The 15,409-nt window shown below is 45.3% G+C and overlaps 1 protein-coding gene across 1 annotated transcript in view; it reads right to left on the minus strand.

Moving 5' to 3' along the window:
- Window positions 1-5,226, minus strand: part of eng (endoglin) — a 66,702-nt gene extending 61,476 nt beyond the window's left edge. Inside the window, 2 exon segments of the mRNA XM_062554561.1 lie at window positions 3,503-3,813; window positions 5,106-5,226. Of these exon segments, the coding sequence (XP_062410545.1) occupies window positions 3,503-3,563 (61 nt within the window). The 5' untranslated portion in view covers window positions 3,564-3,813; window positions 5,106-5,226.
- Between the last annotated feature and the right edge of the window lie 10,183 nt (window positions 5,227-15,409).

Here is a 15,409-nt window from a genome sequence, read left to right on the forward strand (position 1 = left end):
CTGTATCTACTGTATATGCACTCTTATCATGATATACTGTATCTACTGTATAGCATACAGTACTCTTATCATGATATACTGTATCTACTGCATATGCACTCTTATCATGATCCAACCCAATCAACAGCATGACTGACTGCAGTATGTATATGCTCCGTATTGGAAGTCACTGTAGCATCAACAGAACAGCATTATGCTGCTTTACAGTACTCCATGTTTATACTATACAAATAGATACACTACTAATGCATGACCCAACTAAGACATACTGTACAGTACAGTACAGTACATCCTCCATGCAGCATGGTGGCCTCAGCTCAAGTGTCGTGTCATACTGTAGACTGGGAGGAGATGCAGGGACGAGCGCAATACTACCCTCACCCTATAATACCCTAACCTACCACCCTATAATACCTTACCCTCACCCTATAGTACCCTGAGGAACCCCCACAGTACCCCTGATGCAGGGACGAGCGCAATACTACCCTATAGTACCCTGAGGAGCCCCCACAGTAACCCTGATGCAGGGCCGAGCGCAATACTACCCTATAGTACCCTGAGGAACCCCCACAGTACCCCTGATGCAGGGCCGAGCGCAATACTCAACCGGCTGCCGTCAGACTGAGCTGTCTGCACTGCTCTGCGTCGACTCGTACTCAGAGAGACTGATGAGGGGCACTTAGAGACAGTAATACCCTACCCTACCACTACCCTCACCCTATAATACCCTAACCTACCACTACCCTCCCCCTATAATACCCTACCACTACCCTCATCCTATAATACCCTACCACTACCCTCATCCTATAATACCCTACCACTACCCTCACCCTATAATACCCTACCACTACCCTCACCCTATAATACCCTACCCTACCACTACCTATAATACCCTAACCTACCACCCTATAATACCCTACCCTACCACTACCCTCACCCTATAATACCCTAACCTACCACTACCCTACCACTACCTATAATACCCTAACCTACCACCCTATAATACCCTAACCTACCACTACCCTCATCCTATAATACCCTACCCTACCACCACCTTCACCCTATAATACCCTACCCTACCACCACCCTCACCCTATAATACCCTACCACTACCCTCACCCTATAATACCCTAACCTACCACTACCCTCATCCTATAATACCCTACCCTACCACCACCTTCACCCTATAATACCCTACCCTACCACTACCCTCACCCTATAATACCCTAACCTACCACTACCCTCATCCTATAATACCCTACCCTACCACTACCCTCACCCTATAATACCCTACCCTACCACTACCCTCACCCTATAATACCCTAACCTACCACTACCCTCATCCTATAATACCCTACCCTACCACTACCCTCATCCTATAATACCCTACCACTACCCTCACCCTATAATACCCTACCCTACCACTACCCTCACCCTATAATACCCTACCACTACCCTCCCCCTATAATACCCTACCACTACCCTCACCCTATAATACCCTACCCTACCACTACCCTCACCCTATAATACCCTAACCTACCACTACCCTCATCCTATAATACCCTAACCTACCACTACCCTCATCCTATAATACCCTACCCTACCACCACCTTCACCCTATAATACCCTAACCTACCACTACCCTCATCCTATCCATACATACCCCTCTCCCCATACCCCACACATACCCCATGTGGGAATGAGAGAGCATCCACCAAGATCAACCGATGCTGCAAACCCCGTAAAGAACACACGCATGGCGTACATAAGAACCCTGACCACATAACATATGGAATGCTAATGACCGCTTTAGATGACACCAGCGTCCAGCGTCTGTGTATTGAGCACTGGCTACATCGGCGACATTGTACTGTATTGGCCTATTTCTTCTATACTGTTCTATTAGAGAGACACCAACTGCTTAGGACAAAATTATTGGTGTGTTTCAACACTTGGCCCGTAAAAACACAGTTCGGATTCTGATCTGCAAGCAATAACCGTGTCTTCTTAAAGGGGTGGCAAAACCCCGTCTTAAAGGGGTGCTATGAGTGATGCTGTGGAGACATCACTCATACAGCAATGTGAATAGGAAAGGACAGAACTGTAAGGGTGCTCAGGAAAGCCATAAGAAAAGAGTGGAGGAAATTATGGTGATCATTTGCTTTCTAACAGCTTTGCAAATTCTAATGTTACAATGTAGCCATGTAGAAGCAATGGAAGACTATCAGGACTACTTAGATGTATGCCATTATTCCACTGACCCTGGGTCTGTTCCCTCACAGTGCAAAGAGCATTCTTCTTATTGATGGACACAACTCCAAAAAGATTTACATTTCCAGAGTTCAACCCTCATTTCTCTAGATTTAAAAAAGGTGAAGAGATGTGTGATGTGATCATTACACTCATTACAAAGAGTGTGTCCTAACCCCTACATAAAGTGAGTCCTGACAAAATGGACCTTCACAAGACACAGTACATTATAGTAGCCTACTGTTCTGAAACGCAACCAATGAAATGGAAATTAGAAATAAATTAGTCAACAAAACCAGGCTGCTCGGATGTCAACTGGGACCATGGATAGGCTATATAGATTTTGTTTCTCATAATGATTCATGAAAAGTGTTAAGCACAGCTAATAGACTATAAATATATACTGTTTATACTCCATCTCAAATTAAATACATATTTTAAGACCGGCGCTGGAAACCTGAAGTAATATCATGTGGCATTTGAGAGAGAATAAATATCACCAAGATAGAACAAATAAAAGGTGATTTAGCTTTGTTCATGTGCAATATCTTCAGAAAAAAGAAGCCAGTCCGATTTAAACAAATTGAGCTTTCTGTTCTGGCAAATGGTCAGATTTCTAGTTAACATGGATTTTTGCATTTCAATGAAATTGAGAAAAGGCCGATATTTCATGGTGACTACAAAAAGAAGCCAATTTAATCTTGAACTTGACCTGAACTCAAATGGTGTGTGTGTCTGTATGTGTCTGAGAGAAAGAGACAGAGAGGGAGGAGGAGAGGGAGAGATGAACAGACAGAGAGGGAGGAGGAGAGGGAGAGATGAAGAGACAGAGGAGGAGGAAGAGAGGAGAAAGAGATGGATAGAGATGAAGAGGAGGAGAGATGAAGAGAGGGAGGATGACCCTTCATGTCGGGAGACTTCATTACCAAATACTGTTCAAATATCTAAATGACATCTCGTGGGGTGGGCCTGACGCGGCAAGCCAGTTCACCCTAAAGTCAGCAGTCAGTCCGACAACCAGCCAGTTCACCCCAAAGACAGCGGTCAGTCCGTCAATCAGCCAGTTCACCCCAAAGAAAGCAGTCAGTCCGTCAACCAGCCAGTTCACCCCAAAGAGAGCAGTCAGTCCGACAACCAGCCAGTTCACCCCAAAGAGATCATTCAATCCGACAACCAGCCAGTTCACCCCAAAGAGATCATTCAATCCGACAACCAGACACGCTTAACGCACTTGGTCAGCTGTGTGTCTTACCTGCGGTTACCATGGCAGCGCACAGGAGCAGCGGAGGCAGGAGAGCACGCAGGGCGTCCATCTTGGCTCCAGGTGTGTGGAGGAGAGAGAGAGAGAGAGAGAGAGAGAGAGAGAGAGGAGGGAGAGAGAGAGAGATAGAGAGAGAGTGGTCTTCTGAGAGAGTGCCTGGGGCAGCAGGGGGCTCGGACCAGAGTGACCGGAGTGGTGCTGTCCAGTGGCAGAGCTGGAGACGAGTGGCCGGGATGCTGGACAGTGCCTCTGGTGTCTTCAGGAGAGGAGGTCTTCACACAAACCCGCTTCCTGAGGAAGTGCTGAAGGAGGCAAGCACATACCGAAGGGATCAGCCCACTAGACAGACACTAGCCCAGTGATGAGGCTGGATCATAACATTCAATACCAAGGACTCTCTACCAGAGGAGACAGTTCAGTATAACACCCAGTGGTGTACAGTGTATGTGTGTGTGTGTGTGTGTGTGTGTGTGTGTGTGTGTGTGTGTGTGTGTGTGTGTGTGTGTGTGTGTGTGTGTGTGTGTGTGTGTGTGCCTCAACTGCAAATTACAGTAGGCTATTTAAAGGCCTACATATTGTGTGATCAAGTGTGATCATACTGCCATTTAGTGCAGATACAGGAAAACAGTACCAACACACACTGAGCACAGGAGATGCTGAAATTGAACTGACCACTTTTTAATCTGTTGACAATACGTTGTCTTATAATGTGGATGTTCCTGCAGGCTTAGTCAATCCATGACTTGCTTTGATTGCAAAGGTTTCAATTGGCCTTCCACAACGAAATTGGTGCGTAAAGAAGACATGGATATTTTGCGTAATATCTGCTGTACTTTTAATTCGCCATCAGTTCGACACTTCTAAATGTTTCTGCCTGACCATTTTTATTTTTTCATTTTATTTCATAATGAGCGCTCTGGGCCCGAGAGATATGAGTTCATGTGGTGACCACTAGCTCCTGGCGACTCTCTCCGGAAACAGTGCGGCGTCGCTCTTTTTAAATAACACTACAATACGGAGATCAGATAAGAGCGCCAGTGTTGATACATGAATCATATGTGGCTGGAGTAAAGTATAACTGTTTATTCGCTACCTAAGCAAAAATGCCGCATACTTCCCTTGCAGACAACTACATAATAGCCCAAATACAATACACTAACTTTACTTATTTGATCATCGGTATTTATAGCTTTATTTATGGCCAATAATGGCACTATAAATGTGGAGATAATCAGCAGACTAACTAGAGAGCAGGCATTATGTACTTGAACATAAGAATAGCCTACTTTCAACAGACTAGAGTAGCCTCTTACTAGTATCCATTACCTTACGTTCGTCTTCCTGGACGTTGATGACCATGTTTCATTACTTTTTAAAAATGTGAAAATTATGTAAAAGACCTAGAGCAGTCCAAAGCAATCCATCCCCAAGTTCTGAAATGTTTATAACATAGGCTTTAAAGTAGGCTATAACACAAGGCTGCCTCAAGCATACACCGATCTATAGCCTAAGCACCCGTCAGATTTAGAAACTTCGCTTTACAAATTATTGAGCAAAGTATATAAGAATAGTAATAAGCAATAGGCCTACTTACAGGACATACAAAATCACAGGTCGCGTGTCTTCTGGCTTGCTACAGTAATCCACATGTGCACGCACAGATGAATAGCGGCGAATTAGTCAAACTTTCTCCAAGCGTCTGATTTGGTTGCGTCGCCGCGAATGACTTTTTTGCACCACTCCCACTCCGCTGCGTTCATTAACGTCACCCAGGCCAGCGCAAATCAACAGGAACCTCACGTCGGGCTGGAAGGGCGGCACTGGCTTTCCTGGCGCAACCAGGAAGAGGGGTAAACGAACAAAACGCTGATAACTTCCTTGTCATTTGTTGTGCCCCAAAATAGAGCACATTGTGTTTAATAAATCATGTAGACAGTAATGGATTAATATGCTTGACTGGGAGCATATTTGCTGTACTTGATAGGCCTAGGCTACATTGAGGCTTGTTGCGGAATTTCTCCATATGTCTTGGTTTGCAACAGATCCATAACCTGTTGGTGTAGGCCTAATGACTGATTGCTGGTTGCTGAATCTTGGTTGGTCGCTAATTTGTTCCTTTAAATGAGAATGTCAACTAGGGTATGTGACTGTCTGCTGATGGTGGTGGCCAAGGTGACAGACCGTTACACACACTGGAGGCTGATGCCTCTGACAGTGTGACTTTGAGCCGAATGGCGCCCTCTGTAGGACCACTGTAGTCTCTCATCCCACTTTTCCCCATCGGTTTTTGGAGAGTGTTTTCACATAAACCACAGCTGGCAGATCTCATAGACTCTAAACTCTAAACACATTCTCCTACAATAATTAAGCAATAAGCGCGGAGAGACTAGCGGAGGGACTGTAGGTTACACTGATTTCAGAACAGATAAGGGAGCAGCTGTTGGGCAGGGCATGATCACTCAAAACTGATCATGTTTCAAACGATAAAACACTACCAGTGTAAGAGTAAACAGGTACAGCTGAGCAGTCCAGGCTCATATCAACAACGGAGAGAGACTTTCAGCGAGCCATTCACAGTACAGTGCAGTCTGTAGACTCATTTTCAGCCTGTCTTTTCCAGTCTATATTTTCCCCAATTGCTCAAACACATTTGCTAACTTTTACACAGTACACCACAGGAGAAAGAGAAGCAACAGATGATAATCAAGTAAAGAAAAGAAAGACAGCTCATATTCATTGATTAAATAAATCATTTTTTAAAAGTCGATCAGGTAAATAGAATGACTAAAAAGTAAAATAACTTAAAACTTTTTTAAGGAAAACTGTTATAGAACAGATCATTAAAAGTTAGAATCTATATCCTGTATTAAGAATGCAGAGTTCAGCTTGGGGAAATACGTTGAAATAAAATGAGTAAAATACATTAAAATAGAAATAAAGATCACACAAATACATAAAAGTAACTAAAAATACAGAAGAAAAAGTCCTGTCCTCTAGTGCTAGTATTGTCAGATGCAGTGGTCACTCCTATCCTCTAGAACAGATGCAGTGGTCACTCCTATAGTCTAGTACAGATGCAGTGGTCACTCCTATAGTCTAGTATAGATGCAGTGGTCACTCCTATAGTATAGTACAGATGCAGTGGTCATTCCTATCCTCTAGTACAGATGCAGTGGTCACTCCTATAGTCTAGTACAGATGCAGTGGTCACTCCTATAGTCTAGTACAGATGCAGTGGTCACTCCTATAGTACAGATGCAGTGGTCACTCCTATAGTACAGATGCAGTGGTCACTCCTATAGTCTAGTACAGATGCAGTGGTCACTCCTATAGTACAGATGCAGTGGTCACTCCTATAGTGCAGATGCAGTGGTCACTCCTATAGTACAGATGCAGTGGTCACTCCTATAGTCTAGTACAGATGCAGTGGTCACTCCTATAGTACAGATGCAGTGGTCACTCCTATAGTACAGATGCAGTGGTCACTCCTATAGTCTAGTACAGATGCAGTGGTCACTCCTATCCTCTAGTACAGATGCAGTGGTCACTCCTATAGTCTAGTACAGATGCAGTGGTCACTCCTATAGTACAGATGCAGTGGTCACTCCTATAGTCTAGAACAGATGCAGTGGTCATTCCTATAGTCTAGTGCAGATGCAGTGGTCACTCCTATAGTACAGATGCAGTGGTTACTCCTATAGTACAGATGCAGTGGTCATTCCTATAGTACAGATGCAGTGGTCACTCCTATAGTCTAGTATATATGCAGTGGTCACTCCTATAGTCTAGTACAGATGCAGTGGTCACTCCTATAGTACAGATGCAGTGGTCACTCCTATAGTACAGATGCAGTGGTCACTCCTATAGTACAGATGCAGTGGTCACTCCTATCCTCTAGTACAGATGCAGTGGTCACTCCTATAGTCTAGAACAGATGCAGTGGTCACTCCTATAGTCTAGTACAGATGCAGTGGTCACTCATATAGTCTAGTACAGATGCAGTGGTCACTCCTATAGTACAGATGCAGTGGTCACTCCTATCCTCTAGTACAGATGCAGTGGTCACTCCTATAGTCTAGAACAGATGCAGTGGTCATTCCTATAGTCTAGTACAGATGCAGTGGTCACTCCTATAGTCTAGTACAGATGCAGTGGTCACTCCTATAGTCTAGTACAGATGCAGTGGTCACTCATATAGTCTAGTACAGATGCAGTGGTCACTCCTATAGTACAGATGCAGTGGTCACTCCTATCCTCTAGAACAGATGCAGTGGTCACTCCTATCCTATAGTACAGATGCAGTGGTTACTCCTATAGAACAGATGCAGTGGTCACTCCTATAGAACAGATGCAGTGGTCACTCCTATAGCCTAGTACAGATGCAGTGGTCACTCCTATAGTCTAGTACAGATGCTGTGGTCACTCCTATAGTACAGATGCAGTGGTCACTCCTATAGTCTAGTATAGATGCAGTGGTCACTCCTATAGTCTAGTACAGATGCAGTGGTCACTCCTATAGTCTAGTACAGATGCAGTGGTCACTCCTATAGTACAGATGCAGTGGTCACTCCTATAGTACAGATGCAGTGGTCACTCCTATAGTACAGATGCAGTGGTCACTCCTATAGTCTAGTACAGATGCAGTGGTCACTCCTATAGTCTAGTACAGATGCAGTGGTCACTCCTATCCTATAGTACAGATGCAGTGGTCACTCCTATAGCCTAGTACAGATGCAGTGGTCACTCCTATAGTACAGATGCAGTGGTCACTCCTATAGTCTAGTACAGATGCAGTGGTCACTCCTATAGCCTAGTACAGATGCAGTGGTCACTCCTATAGTACAGATGCAGTGGTCACTCCTATAGCCTAGTACAGATGCAGTGGTCACTCCTATAGTACAGATGCAGTGGTCACTCCTATAGCCTAGTACAGATGCAGTGGTCACTCCTATAGTACAGATGCAGTGGTCACTCCTATAGTCTAGTGCAGATGCAGTGGTCACTCCTATAGTATAGATGCAGTGGTCACTCCTATAGTACAGATGCAGTGGTCACTCCTATAGTATAGATGCAGTGGTCACTCCTATAGTACAGATGCAGTGGTCACTCCTATAGTATAGATGCAGTGGTCACTCCTATAGTACAGATGCAGTGGTCACTCCTATAGTACAGATGCAGTGGTCACTCCTATAGTACAGATGCAGTGGTCACTCCTATAGTATAGATGCAGTGGTCACTCCTATAGTCTAGTACAGATGCAGTGGTCACTCCTATAGTACAGATGCAGTGGTCACTCCTATAGTACAGATGCAGTGGTCACTCCTATAGTCTAGTACAGATGCAGTGGTCACTCCTATAGTCTAGTACAGATGCAGTGTAACATTTAACATTCAAGCTACAGAGCCACAGCTAAAAGAGAAGAAGTCTGCACACAGGTACTGTAGACTACCTCTCTATTTGTGTCCCCTAAGGACTGAGCATGTATGAGTTTTAAGACTTACTCTCTAAGACTAATGGCGTATTTCCACTACGGTCCTGGGCCGGCCCCAGGCTTTACCCCGGTCTTAAACACCGGTGCCTAGCCCCAGTGTTGTATTTCCACTGCTGAGTTAAACACCGGGGTTTTACGTGAACTTGGAATGTTTACTATACAAACGTAATAGCCTACGTTAATTTCCCGGGAGAGATGCATATCGCCGCCTATCATAGCAGAATCCGACATTAGTGCTGAAACTAAAACGTAGCCATACGCCTACATAGGAATAATATTAACGGTAGGCTAAATGGTTCTGCATAAAGGCTGACTAGCAGCCCCTCACTCAGACGTTGGAAAACTAGCTGGCAACTTATTACTACCTAAACAAATCAACAAGCACTGACTCAAAACGGGGTGACCAGGAATGCTGCAAAGTGGTATAACACTTCAAAGAATACTTTAGTTGATGTGAAAACTAGCGTCCATTTTTATTTATATTTTACTTTCTAGAAACAAATAACTGAAATAACGGGAGCAGCTAGCTGGCTAGGCTAAAAACATTGTTACGTTTGATTCCATTCCCACTCCCGTTCGAAGTCCTCGGTCTGGCCTCGGTTCGGCCCTGCCCAACTCTGGGGCCGGCCTGAGGCCGTTTGAGCCCCGGCCCTGGGCCGGCCCTGTTCATGGAAAGACGTCAAGCCCGAGGCTTTACCCCAAACACCGGGGTTTTACCCCAGACACCGGGGTTTTACCCCAGACACCGGGGTTTTACCCCGTAGTGGAAAGGCGCCATAAGACTACGGGTGCTTCTCAAAGTCAAGGATTGCTCCTTCCAAGCCACTTTTTCAAGGACGTTACGTCATCAAATCTCGTCAAGCACTGTTCCAAAGTCAAGGATGCTTTCAAATTCTAGCAAGTGCTGAGTCCTTCGTTCTGAGAATTTCGGAGAATTTTGGAGGATGCATCGATGGATCCTCGGAGTGAAGAAATAACCCACAATCCTTTGCGTATGAACAATTAGAAATTTTCTGACGGTGCGGTTTAAAAAAAGAGAGAGGGAGATGGAAAGTAGACGCAAAGAAGCAGTTCGTGTTAATGTAGGCTAAATATGATTTATCAAGTGTTTTGTTAATGCCATCGTATATTTGCTCAGGCATATCAAGTTATTGTGCATATTCATCATAAATGCATATGTCAATGTGCATGAACAAGTTGTGATAGACTTGTTATTAATTTATCTCAGAACTTCGCCCAATACGAACTTTGTAGAAGTTTAACATTACCGTTGCTGTTGCCAATTACTGGTATAACTCCATTGACACTAACATAATCATAAACTACGGATTGTGATATGTGAAGACCAAGTCGAATGTGGAAATACTGTAGGCTACTCCAAAAAGTTTATTTAGAGGAAAGTGCAGCCGCAGTTGTCGGAACTCCTGTAAAAGCAGCACAATTTCCACGGTTGTAATTAAGCGTGCAGCCGGAACCGTGCACAATTGACGTGCACTTCCACACTCGCTAGGCTGTTCCATTGCATGTGATCTTGACGGCTGGAGAGGGTACTGGGAAGGTGTGTAGCCTTGTCTCTCTAGCACTCGACTTGAAAGAAAGCATTCTATCAAGGACGAGCTCTTGACTTTGAGAAATACCCTACCTCTCTATTTCTGTCCCCTAAGGACTGACCATGTATGGGTCATGTCATGTATGGGCTTTAAGTTCTTTTGTTTGTCGTCGATGCCATGAGCAGGACATTCCACCAGAGCCCAGCGCTGGCCGTGACTCAGAGGGGCTGAATGTGAGCAGACACACGTGAGGCCCGGCGGGCGAGAGTGCACGTACGCACAGCGCTGGAGGAGGAGGTGGAGGTGGAGGTGGAGGGGGAGGTGGAGGTGGAGGTGGAGGTGGAGGTGGAGGTGGAGGTGCTCCTGCTGCAGCGGGGCCTCCGTGACGCTCCGCTTCCCTCCGCTGGACGAGAGTGACCCTCCTCCGTCCCCGCAGCGCTGCAATAACAGGAAGCAATCGGCGCTCGGTGGTCATCGTCTGTCATCGCCTGGGCGACGTGAGCTGCCGCGCTGTGCCACTGGTCTCCATGGCAGCGGCCGGAGGCGCACTAAACAAAGGGGAAAGTGTCCGTGCGCCAGCCCACCGCCTTCCTTATGGCTCTCCCCGGGTGTCCTCGCGGGCAGCGACGGCCATGACCGCGGGTCAGCACATACGCACGCTCATGCCGTCCCTTGCTGCAGCTGTCGTTTTGTTTTCAGTGAAAAATAACTCTGAAGAGTTGGACCTGAGGAGAAAACACAACCGCTGGAAAATAACTCTGAAGAGTCGGACCTGAGGAGAAAACACAACCGCTGGAAAATAACTCTGAAGAGTCGGACCTGAGGAGAAAACACAACCGCTGGAAAATAACTCTGAAGAGTTGGACCTGAGGAGAAAACACAACCGCTGGAAAATAACTCTGAAGAGTCGGACCTGAGGAGAAAACACAACCAAAACACAACCAAACCACTGCACACAATTCATCTGGGCGCTCACATCTACTCTTTAGCTCATGGCCCTCCACACTCACACCCTCCAAAGAGGCTGCCCCACACTGCTGGGTCAGTGAAACACTGTTGTAAGTGGACACTCAGAGTGTTATTGGTGAGATAGGTCAGTAAGAGTGGACACGGTGTTACTGGTGAGATACTGTAGGTCAGTAGGAGTGGACACTCCGAGTGTTGTTGGTGTGTTAGGTTACTGCTGTAAGAGTGGACACTCTGTGTGAGAGTGTTGTTGGTGTGTTAGGTCAGTAAGATTGGACACTCCGAGTGTTGTTGGTGTGTTAGGTCAGTAAGAGTGGACCCTCCGAGTGTTGTTGGTGTGTTAGGTTACTGCTGTAAGAGTGGGCACTCTGTGTGAGAGTGTTGTTGGTGTGTTAGGTTACTGCTGTAAGAGTGGACACTCTGTGTGAGAGTGTTGTTGGTGTGTTAGGTTACTGCTGTAAGAGTGGACACTCTGTGTGAGAGTGTTGTTGGTGTGGACGTGACCTGTGGCGGGTGCTCCGGCTGGCCGTTGGGTCCAGCGCTGCGTGTGTGTGTTGTTACGTGAGGCTGCGTGTGTGTTGTTACGTGAGGCTGCTGGTATCCACGGCTTCCCGTTCACACTCTTCCAGGGTCGGGGTATTTATTTTCAATTGTTCACCCCACATTCCTGCTCCGTTTGCCCCCCCGGGCAGGCCTTCATGTGCAGGTACAGGCCTTTGAGCACACACACACACACACACACACACACACACACACGAACACACACACACACGTTGTTATGGAGCAGTCTCTGTGTTCTCTCTCTGCTAGTGCTTGAGTTTTTCGTCTCTAAGTGATTGTTCTTCCGAGAGACACATCCTCCTCTTCCATGGCAGACTTTTCCTCACCCCCCCCCCCCACACACACACACACACACACACACACACACAGCAGGAGCAGCAGCATGTCTGGAATGGAATGGCGAGCGGAGCGCTCCTTGGAGGATAGCCCGGATACCTGGAGGAAAGTGTTGTCGGGGCAAACGGAAGGCTGGCTCTAAGGTGTGAGGGAGCGGAAGGCCGTCGCTCACTCAGATCTTACACGGAAATTTCCAATAACAACCGTGATTTAGTGACGTGGTCTCCTGCCTCAACGTTTGAAGACCTGCCTATTTACAGTAAATGTGTACTTCACAGAGATAGAATCTGCAAATATTTCAAAACATCGGCTCCAGTTTTAATTGAAGTGGTCTGGCCTTTTTATCAAGGCTTAAATTATTAATACATTATCTTTCTGTTTTCCTCTGACAACTATGTTGGTATGATTGATCCAAAGCCCCTGAGAGACCATCATGTAAAGGGCTAATGCAGTTGTGCTCACACGTTTATGAACCCATGCAGAGGTTGACTATAAAAAAGGAATGGAAATTGATGGAAGTTGGATCTTTTGGAAATTGATCTTGATGCCTTAATTTAAAAACGGAGGAAAAATTCAACCGACCGTCACACCGGTGTGTTTGGAATGTTGGAAAATTAACATTCTAAAGAATATCTGGGTTCATTGAATTCTACATAGAATTTTAGAATGTTGAATTGCGGAATGGAATCTTGTGTTAGAATGTTCAAAACCCGCCCTTTTATAGGATACCAATGTTCTTTGTGAATGAATAATGTATAATAAATAAATAAATAAATGTTCTTCCTTAGAATACATGGGGTCATACGTATACACACCCCTAGCCTGATTACCATCGACTTTCAAAGGCTCTGCGAGACTTTAGTCTGACCAACAGCCTGTGCTAACACGGTTTCTTGCCAGTGTTGGTTGACCCGCCTCCTTTAAGTGCCTCGGTTTGCTACTGGTAGATGTCAGAAAGCGGATTGCCGAGTTTAAACCAATAACAACACTCTTTCCTCTGCCTTGAACACGCCTCTACCCAGAGCCGTTGGAGCTGCTCAAAGTTGATTGGTTCTCGACCAAAGGGGGCAGTTCCGCAGATTTCGGGAACTCAGAAATCCTTCTCAATGAGCAGTTGACCAGACCAGCAGCAAAAGCCTGAAGGCGTTGCGTCACTGGGAGGGCGTGCCAGGCTAACACACCCCTACATGTATGTTAAATACCCATAGAGTCAGGCAGATATTTATTAATGGATTAAAGGCCGGTTATTTCATGGATCCAGGGTACTATGCATCCTGCTGAAGTTCCCTTGGCCTTTGGAATTAAAATAGCCCCACAGGATCAAATCAAACCAGCTATTAGGCTGAGCCTAACTGAAATACAACCAATGCCTAGACACCACTTACTGCCTCCAAAAAGATTTCAGGGTGTTATACAAGCCAGGACTGCCACTGTTCTCAGTGTGAACAAGGACATAAAGGTTGGTATACTCATGGGCTCTCTTTGAATGTTTAACACTCTGTAAAGCGCCATGAGACATGTTTAATGTTTTGGCGCTCTATAAGTAAAATTAAATTGAAATTGAAATTGACATATTAAAGGAACCGTATGTAGGATTTTGGCCAAAACGAGTACTGCAATTACGTTCAAAATACTGTAGAGCGGTGTATCGCCTCCCCCTCCCCTCTGAGTCGTGGTTGCCAGCTAGCTGCAGGATCCAGCAGGAACGTAGGCTGCTAGCTTTCAATTGCAAGTTCCTATGTTGTTTTCCTCGTCAGCAGAGAAGCAAACTCTGATAATGCATTGCTAACGTTAGCAATGACTACAAGCTGTTTTTATTTCCCAAACAATTCCTTAGCCTACCTTTTCAATTCAATGACCCACCTCCTCATATGGCTAACATAACGTTACTTTGCACAAACATGCATAACTTTGTTCGACTGTCATGAATAGGCTATTTGAAATGTCCATTTACATTAAGTAGCCCACAAGTAAGTTAGCCAAACTGATTAATCTTTTCCTGTCCAGTAGCAAATTAACAACACTGACGTCTGTCTTCAAATTCTTCTCCGTTTTCAGCCGTCTCAATCTCCTAAATCCTTTTATTTCGACGTATTTCGGATTCATTTAGGTTCCGTAACGTAAGACATTTTTTATCTGACACGTTTGTAGCTGCAGCTGTCTATGGTGGTAACTAGCATAGCTGGCAACCCGCATGGCGAAATACTACTGATTTTGTGATTTGTAGATAAGTGTAGGGCGGCACTAGCCTGGCTGACGCGACCACATGTCAATGAGACGTGGTCTGGCAACCAAATGTTCATTTTCTCGTGTTTGAAAAAATGCCCAGATCCGTTCATTGGCCACCACGGATGTCTATCAAATGCGTCTGTGCATAGCTCACCATCGTCTTGCTTTTCCCCCTGTTCTGTGACTGGTCCCCTACCTCAGGCAAAGATTAGGGTGGTAGTTTCCAGGCTGCCTTTGCAGTGTGAATGAAATCGCGCGCAAAGCAGCATGGGAATACCCAGGCTAGGGCGGCGCATGCATCAAACCAAAACACAACATAACAACATCAACATCAGTTGAGGGCTACAACTTCACTTTTAAATGACAATATCTTGGCCGGACTACTGTTGTCAGTGATATAAGTATTTGAAATTAGCATGATGTCTAGTGACATATCAGGGCCATTTTATGATTAATTGAAATACTTCTCCTACATACGGTTCCTTTAAAGCTGCCGACGTGACTGCTTAAACAAAATAGGGAGCGCTCGATTTTTGCGAGCACGATTGCAGGCTTTAGAGGGAGCTAGAGAATTCTGATTTTTTCCTAAACAGACTATTTAATATTCTAACTCCAGAATCCCATGACATTTCAAGCTAATATGACAATTATCATGTCCTGGCTGCTTAGTTCATTCACTCGCGTTACGTTATGCTAGGCATCAGGCCCTAAAAATATACTTTATAATAATAATAATAATAATAATGATAAACTGATGGGTGTTGC

Source organism: Sardina pilchardus, chromosome 14 (assembly GCF_963854185.1).
Source record: "Sardina pilchardus chromosome 14, fSarPil1.1, whole genome shotgun sequence".
In the NCBI taxonomy this organism is placed as follows: Eukaryota; Metazoa; Chordata; class Actinopteri; order Clupeiformes; family Clupeidae; genus Sardina; species Sardina pilchardus.